This window comes from Elaeis guineensis, chromosome 2 (assembly GCF_000442705.2).
Source record: "Elaeis guineensis isolate ETL-2024a chromosome 2, EG11, whole genome shotgun sequence".
Lineage (NCBI taxonomy): Eukaryota > Viridiplantae > Streptophyta > Magnoliopsida > Arecales > Arecaceae > Elaeis > Elaeis guineensis.
The window spans coordinates 104,517,429-104,526,086 of NC_025994.2; the positions used below are offsets into that span (position 1 = coordinate 104,517,429).

At 38.8% G+C, this 8,658-nt stretch overlaps 1 protein-coding gene across 2 annotated transcripts; it reads right to left on the reverse strand.

Moving 5' to 3' along the window:
• Positions 1–3,198: 3,198 nt before the first annotated feature.
• Positions 3,199–8,452, reverse strand: LOC105045521 (uncharacterized). Of its 2 annotated transcripts, none has more exons than XM_019855018.3 (3): positions 8,237–8,452; positions 7,291–7,996; positions 3,199–3,583 (listed from the first exon to the last, which is right to left on the reverse strand). In XM_019855018.3, exons 2-3 carry the CDS (start codon positions 7,456–7,458, stop codon positions 3,395–3,397), a joined length of 357 nt encoding a protein of 118 aa, XP_019710577.1. In that variant the 5' UTR covers positions 7,459–7,996; positions 8,237–8,452; the 3' UTR covers positions 3,199–3,394. The 2 variants fall into 2 exon arrangements, with proteins under 2 accessions (XP_019710577.1, XP_010922137.1); XM_010923835.3 differs by having other exon boundaries at positions 7,291–7,549; positions 8,237–8,450.
• Positions 8,453–8,658: the final 206 nt, after the last annotated feature.

Below are 8,658 nucleotides of genomic sequence, written 5' to 3' on the forward strand. Positions count from 1 at the left end.
TTTGCTACAGTTGATAAGGAGTCTACAGATACATGGGGTTAGTTTTTAGCTTGCATGAGAACTTTTGTTACTACACGATAGAATATTTGTCTGATTTTAGATAGGCATGCTGGTATTTTATTTGCAGTAGAGAATCAATTTCTTGGTTAGCAACCACTACATGCATTCCACGTATATTGCTTGAGACATCTAGCAAGTAATTTTAATACACAATTTTGGGATTCAAAGCTAAGGGATATGGTTAAGAAAGCTAGCATTTAGACACAGAGTAGAAAATTTGAGAAATATATGAGAAAGATTGAAAAACTTAAATCGGAAGCAGTTTAGTGGTTAAATAAAATATCTTTAGATAAATAGACTCAAGCATATGATGGTGGCCGACGATATAGAACAATAACTACTAATTTGTCCGAGTGTTTCAATAGAGTGCTTAAAAAAATGCTTGTTTTCTGTCAATAACTGCATTGGCATAATTGACATTCTTCCATCTTGTATCATATTTTAATTGTTGTCGTGCTCAGGCAGTTGATGCATTAGAAAGGGGTGAAAGATTAACTCCATTGTTACGAGTTGTGTCATCGCCATTCAATCCAAAGCTACGTCACACAGTGTTACAAGATTTGATAGGGCTAACGATATATTCCAAGTCCAAATGGTATTGCGTGGCCTTATATGAACAAAGGCAACAATATGCAGGTGACCAGTATTACTCATATTTATTAAATTCTTATTTGATTATATTTAACAAATACATACTTAATATTATTACAATATACGTTGCAGATAGTAAAACTTTCAGAGAATACGTGTACATGTCAGAAATGACAGTGCTACCATTTGTTTTGTTCACATATCATGTCTGTTTGTGCTCATGTTGTAATTGATTTTGACGATATGTTGATCGATGCTACACCCTAAGCGATAACCATCAGAATTATGCTCATCAATTTCATCCCATTCCACATTAAGAATATTGGTCACAAATAAACAATGAGTGCATCTTTGTACCAGTGCAAGAACGATTATGACAGAAGGGTAGACCATGCTCCTCAAGACTATGAAATGAAATAGATTGGAGAGAATCTAGCAACAGACCTTTGTGTCGAGTCTGTAGCGAGACAGGTTATGACAGATGGAAATGTCCAAGAACAAGAAATGAACAATGAAACTTGCAATTGTAATATTGTATTAAGTAGAATTGTACTAAAACTATTACTTTATGATAGACACTTAGATACCAGACATAGATATGTCATAATAAATAGAGCCATAATGAAAGTATTTCTTCTAAGTGTAGCACTATATTGCAATGCATCTAATTAACAATATTAGACTAAATTTACTTACCAAAAAATTATAATAATTATTGTTCTATCTATGCTTGCAGTGTATCGTATGTATGGATCCAAGGCAGTAGTTATTTTTTATTAAAAGAGCAACGTCTCATCAATTATCGACGTGTCGGTTGTTTTCCTTTTTCTACACGAGCTTTCTCTGTTTTTGACATACCACCTTTTTTTGGAAGCCACTGAATTGATTTTAGAATAGAAAAGAATTGGAATTTAGGACCAGAGTGGTAAAAGATCATATGGAAGAGGGAAACAAGGCTACGCGAAGGGGGAAGAGGGGTGCAAGAGGGAGAGAATATGGAGGGAGGAGCGGGCTACTGTAAGAGGGAAGAAAGCTGCCTTAGGGGTGGGGGAAGTTAAGGGCCAGAGCAAGAAAACAAAAGAAAGCAAGGGTATTTAGTTCAAAGAGAGAGGAAGCACATGTTTAACATGCGTTTGCAATGAAAACGCATGTTTAACATAGAGTTCAATAAACCCACATGTTCAACAATAAACTTTCCCGATGCAGACCCATAAAAATTGCATGTTGGATATGTGTTTTTGTTACTTATAAAAATGCATCTCCAACATGCGAGTTAAGATGGACTCGCATCTTCAACATACGAATTTCATTTAAAAATTCAAATAGCTCTGAGTTCTGTTGGGATGTACCGACCGATCCCTCTCACGCCGACTCACCGTCGGGCTTGCCTGACCGGAGCCCGACTCTGCCGACTGATGACTGCCGACGCTGCCCGACCGAATATATATCGGTCGAGCAGACCCTCTCCCCTCCCGACTAGCCAAACTGTGGAGCCCGATATCAGACTCTCGCAACACCCCCGACTATTCATCGGAGGGTCCTTGGGTTTTCGCCCGATATTCCTCAACCAAGCACCGACATACAGTCGGTCGACTTCTTCAAACACCGTACGACTGCTGGAGACTGTCCGTCCTGACAGCGGCGCGCGGCATAGCCGTCCTGGGGCATTATCCCACCTAAGGCATGGGTCAGTCCTAGTGATTTGACAGCCCCACGACGATTCTGACAGTCTTCGACGATTTGACAATTCCCCCATTGTCTGCGTCATTAATGACGGCGCCATGCCGCGCCCTACTATAAAACGGAGAAGGCAACAGTGCTGAGGGAGGTTCTTTTCGCAACCCCCGATCTCCTCCTTTCTAGCTCTCTCTCTCTCTCGCTGAGCTCTTTGATTCTTTTCTACTGTTGCCTAGTCTCCTCCCTGACTTGACCGTCGGAGGATCCCGTCGAAGTCACCTCCGATCAGTGCGGACTTCTTTTGCAGACGCTCGCTCCCAACGATCAAACGACGACGAAGGAATTGGCCACAACAAGTTTCATTTAAAAATTTAAATAGCTCTAAGCCGACGTGGGTGGCCAGGTCAGTATGAAATTGTATATCCAACATGCGATTTCAAAAGTAATCCGTATGTTTAACATGCAATTTCAACAAATGACATCCTAATCATCTGAACTAGGGTAGAATGGAAAATAAATTGAAACCGAAGATAGATTGAAAAATAAATTTAAAAAAATATATATTTAAAAAAAATCCCCATTTTTCTTCTTCACCTAATCTTGGTGAAAAGGCCAAAACCTAAGCCGTCCCATTAAATTTTTTTGGACGTAGACCACAATTGTTAACCTCAAGTCCGTTATAGTCAACTTCCCAAGAACTGCTGAACTAAAAGTGCCCGTTTGGAGAGTCATCTTCAACGTACTTTGAGAAGATCCCAAGGAGGTAACGAAAGAGTCCTATTGATGGAGTTCCACAAAGAAAACAAGATTTAAACTTTTTTGAACAAGGAAGAAAAAGGGTTGCACAGAACAGAACAATGATGAGCCACGTAGAAACACCTCGACAATCATCTTATCAATCCTCTCTATCAATAATTTAACTTGGCCATTTGATGGATAATACAGCAGCAATGATATATCCTGATACTGCAAAACAAATTGTACATGCCGTAAAGGTGATTGATTGCAATTATCATAAAACTGATTTGGAGAGCCTGCAAAGGAACTTTCATCATATTTTATTCAGTCATGGCTCCGAAGTTCCCTTTCTTGGTCTCGGTGGCATGGTTTTGGGATTGGTAAACCAGGTGGTATAAAGGAATTGCTTGTGAGGTCCGTCATGATTACAGATTAACCGCAGCTTCTGCCTCTCCCTCATCCATCTCAATAGTATCTTCATGTGCCTTTTGCTATTCAACCCTCTCAAACCAACTCCCTGAAACAAGTTTACACACAGACCAGTTAAATGTTGCATCATTGGCTAGCCAAATTTGGTATTATAAGAAAAATCAATTGAACTGTTAGAAAGAAAAAAAAGATCACACATGATAGGCATCATATTAACAGCACTGAAGTCAAAATCCCATTACAGTATCAACAGAACACCCCTTTCCTTTTCCACTTGCTGCAAAACATGGAAGGATTTCCTGATACTTCCTGAAAATGCACCATTGATTTGTCAATGCACTCATTTAAAACTCTTTTCACCTACCTTATTCATCAAATCCTGATTCTGCAAGTGGTGCCACTCTAATTACTAAGCTTGAGATATGAAAGCCACCATATGAGGACAAATATCGAGTTTATTTTTATTCAGAAATGCAACAAGAACAGAGGGGAAAGACATACACACATGCGCACACAAGCAGCAACAGGTAAAAAAGGGAAAGGAGACTAAAGCAAACAGAATTGGTGGGAAAAAAATTATATACAAAGATACATTTGTAAATGCATGCATGCACGCACATGCACACATGCGTGCGCGCACACACAGAGAGAGAGAGAGAGAGAGAGACTATGCTATTGGTGTTTCAAAAAGAATATTCTTCTAATGCATCAAACACTTGCAAAGAAAGTACTCTTCTGAAATGCTTAAGGACCAGAAAACTGAAAGGGAAAACATATTCCAAGGGAGAAACCAAACTGTCAGTCATAATCTACATTGCTTAAAATGCCTAAAAGCAAAAAGATAAAACATTTAGAAGGTTTATTACAAAGAGTGGTCACAAAATGGATGGTTACATTTAATTAGGTTTTACGAAAAATTATAATGATCCATATAAATCATTAATCCAAACCATCATCCAATTGATAACCTCACAACTTCCTCATCTTTAATGACCTTATCCTCTGCCACCATTTTGCTTTTAACTTCAGTCTTGCCTTTCTCTTTCTTCACCCCTCAAGACAACTCAAAGCGAATTCCTACTACAGCCTCTTCAAATCTATTTGTGCATGCCCATCCCAACTCATAGGTCTCAAACAATCTATCTCAAACTAATAAACTGATATACTTCCAATATGTCATTATTTCTTACCTTAATTTGTTTCAACACTTAACCTGCTTTAGCATTCTTCTAACTGTACCCACATGCTTGGACCTACTTTTTTTTTTTTTCCCAACATTTTGATCAATCCAACATCACAAGCCTATTTATTTCTGATAAATTACTTTTGTTGAAGTATCAAAGCAATATATTGACACCAGGATGCACATCTCCACTTCATGCATCCTAGTAACAAATTATGTGTCTTTGTTAAGTTTTCAATCCTTCACATAAAATACACAAAATACAACACAATCATATTTTTCAACTCACTTTTTTCACATCTTTTCCATTACAAATCTACAGTTCCTCATCATAATTCTAATTTTATGTTCAGCTTATATTCCATCCCATTACCTAACCATAGAGGTATGCAAGTAATATGCACCATGGCCTCAAGAAAAAAATTATATCCATGGAGTAGTTTAATATTCAGAAGTTCCATTATATTCATGAAATAGTTTAATAACCTACTTGAACAAATTAAACCAGTTTCTCTTTCAATTCACCAACCACAAATCCTATATCAACTAGTTTCCACATTATTTGACAAGGTATCAAGAGTTAAATGAGGGTAGACAACCATGCAGCATCCCTAAGTATGCTTCCCCTGATAAATTTATCTAAGCAAGGTCCTATCCAGCAACTCTTACCATCTTTCACCTAGATTATATCAAACACGGTATTGTTATGATTTGATCTATTTCTCCAATTATCTATCCTTTACTCACAGTTGATCCAAACCTAAAATACTGATCATTCAGAGCAGTACAATTAGCACTTCTAGAATGCATTGCTGCTTTGTGTTATATTTCAAAATCTTGTATATCATATGCTCATCTGTTTTCTGTGCAAAAAATTGCCACCACCAAGTTCTTTGGTACATATGCATAGATTTCTCAGAACTTCTCCAGTAACCTTAAAAGAACTTTGGTATATTATCCCACACGACATTTGGTGATCAGAATCCAAATTCCATATTTCAAAATTTTCTGTTACAAATTCTTATACAGTCCCTGTGAATTCACTACTGAAACTGAAGGAATCCTATAATTTGTCCCTCTTCTTTCTGCATCAAGCGTTCACAAATGTTCAACTTCACTAACATGTCTAGGAGGGCTGCATGTTTTCCTTACATGACCCTACCATCTATGTCTATCAATCTCTCTCTCTATCTTTCTCCATCACAGGAAAAAAAACAAGCAATATTCAATCCATTCAATCCATTGTAGTAAGTCAGTGAGACTCTTCCCAATATATGTAGTTGAGAAAGCTAAATTATGTCCCATTACATACTAAAACATTTAACCTCTCATGTCCTTGTCCACCATATGTATTCACATGTTAGAATATTCTTATCATGAGTACTGCTAAAATCTACCCCGATTAAGTGTCTCTTACCATCTTTTTGTGCTCATCGGTGGTTTTTCACTAGGGCTTCAATTGCCATTATCATTAAAAGATAATAGATCAGAAAGCTTCAAGTCATTGTTTGGTACAGATTTCTCAATAAGCATGTAGATCTTTAGAATCTGTTTGGATGTTGGGTAAGTTATCCACTGATATCTTGGTCCAGGTGAGGTCATGAAGCAGAAAGAAGATCAAGTTTGTGCAATAGCAAAAGGTTTTGGAGTTTAGGAGCACACCATCCCTGATCTTTTCACATACTCTATTCCAATAGAAAGGTGGCTTACATTATCTCTAAAATTTAGGGATAATGAATTATTTAGCTCCCAAGGATGCATTATTCATCCTAAATGGGACTCCTTACAATACTTTGCCTCACCGGACACATAGCTCATCAGAGAATAACTTATGCAAACACCAAAATAATGCCTTGGTCTCTGATTATTTCAGAATTTTAGCAGATCTGCTTCTTTTTCCTTTTTTTTTTTTTTAAAGGTAGTAATTTACAAGATGATAAAAAGCTCACCACATCACTTAGCATCAGAAGTACTGTTAATAAACATGTAACAAGAGCACTTACCCAAGTAAGAGGCAGCAAACTAGCAACGTGACTAGCAAACTCTAAAATTCTAGACATGAATTGCTCAAGTAGCTTTATCTACTTACTAAATGTGAAACCTATCAACAATCTCATTCTATTGATGCTCCTTGAATGATAACAGCTCTCGCTACATCCAGAGGCATTCGTTGCTTATTTGATTTTGACAGAGAATACTTTTGAGACTTCTATTTTGTTTCTTACTCCTTAAACTTGTAGGTTGCAAGATACAAATATATTTTCCCAAATACATATCATACATCACTCACATGGAGTATGCGGTGACAACAACTCAATTATCAAACCCCCTCCATGAGACTCACAGAATCTTACACCCTTAATCAGAAACAAGCATGATTCTTTATTAGTAATCTCAATTAACACAATCTCCATCTCCATTGAATGCATCGACATTATCAGAAAAGATTACCCAACAATATCCAAAGTTATGGCCACCTCAAACTTGCCTTATTGGAAAAAAAAAAAATTCACATTTTGAAGGGATGTACCACAGAGGTTCATGTTGAAACGAAATCAGGGATTCGAAAAGAAAAGAAATGGAAGGGAGGAGCAGGAAAAGGAGAGAGAAACCTTGAGGTGTTCCCAGGTTTCGGCTATGGTGAGAGGGCCGTGCTCCTTGACGATGTCGAAGATGGTGCGGCTAACGGTCTGAATCTGTTCAGGCGGCATCCGTGGCTCGATCGGCTTCATCTTCGGTTTCGGCTTCTTCGCCATCCACCGGGCTAGAGTTGCGAACATATCCTCCCCTAGTTTTCTTCCTTCCACCCTATGACCACCAGCGGGGGACGTTGTTCTGCGAGAGGTGAACCAGGGCTTGACCACGATCACGCTGAAGAACAAAAGATTCTAAGTTGGTGTCTGGAATGCATCTCCAAGGGCCAGGGAATATCTATCCATACGTCGACCTATGCGGCAGTCACCGACGGGGAGCACATCGGGTGGTCGGCGGTGGAGAAAGAAGATCATGACCATTTGGACGAGCGAGGCGCCGATGCCCTTGACCATGGTGAGCATGGTGAAGACGGAACGGTCGTCAATGGCAACGATGGAGGCATCGCAGAGGATGCCGTTGGGGGTTCTGAACTCTCCCTATACAGTTTTTACAAAAAAATTGTACAGTGGCCCCCCAATCACCTCTACCATGCCTCCACCGAAATGAGGCCCGCCGGCGATCCCCGTCAGGTAGCCCCTCACATCGCTATCATGAGAACAGAGTCCCATAAATTGAAAACTTTGTAGCCAAAGTTGAATCCTTTCGATCAAAAATCCCCAAACCCTACAAAATAGCATGTTTCTACCAAGATTAAGCTCTCAAAACCTCAAGGGACCAACTCACACCGCCACAACTCGCACAAATCCCATATACTTGAGGAAAAATCCAATCGGAACCTAAGAAACTCCTCTCATCTCTCTCAAGTTCTCTCCTTTCCCACATATCTCTGAAAAAGATAATGAAATGAAAAGAAAAAGAAGCGAAAAGGAAAAAAAATGATATCTACGTGGGGAAAGAACTTACCCTCAAATTTTTTTCCGTCTTTCCTTTGTTTTCGTTGATTTTTCCTATGTTTTCCCCCCTTTTTCCTCGATTTTTTTCCGTCCTCACGAGTCCCAACCGGGTGGAAGGCTTAGAGCGGCCGAAGAAGGAAGCTGAGACGGTGACTGGGGTGTTGTGCTGGGTTTTCCCTTTCTTTTTCCCGTTCCGGCGAGTGTCGACTCGGAGCGGCCGAATAGTATCCAAAGATTTAGGAGTCAAATCGTCCCATGCGCCTAATACTCAGGTTCGGATGGTGGATTTCTGAGAAATAAATCCTATATTCGAATGATTTTTTTTAAAAAAAAATTAAATCAATTTCAAATTTTATAGAATACTGCTGATCTTATTAAAATTTGAAATAGATAGAATATTAGAAAGAAAAATCATCTGACTGCTGTTATCGG

Coding starts and splice junctions, on each gene's coding strand:
- LOC105045521 (XM_019855018.3), bottom strand. CDS start 7,458: ATGTTCGCAACTCTAGCCCGGTGGATGGCGAAGAAGCCGAAACCGAAG. Junction 3,584..7,290: donor AAACCTGGGAACACCTCAAG/GTTTCTCTCTCC, acceptor AACTTGTTTCAG/GGAGTTGGTTTGAGAGGGTT.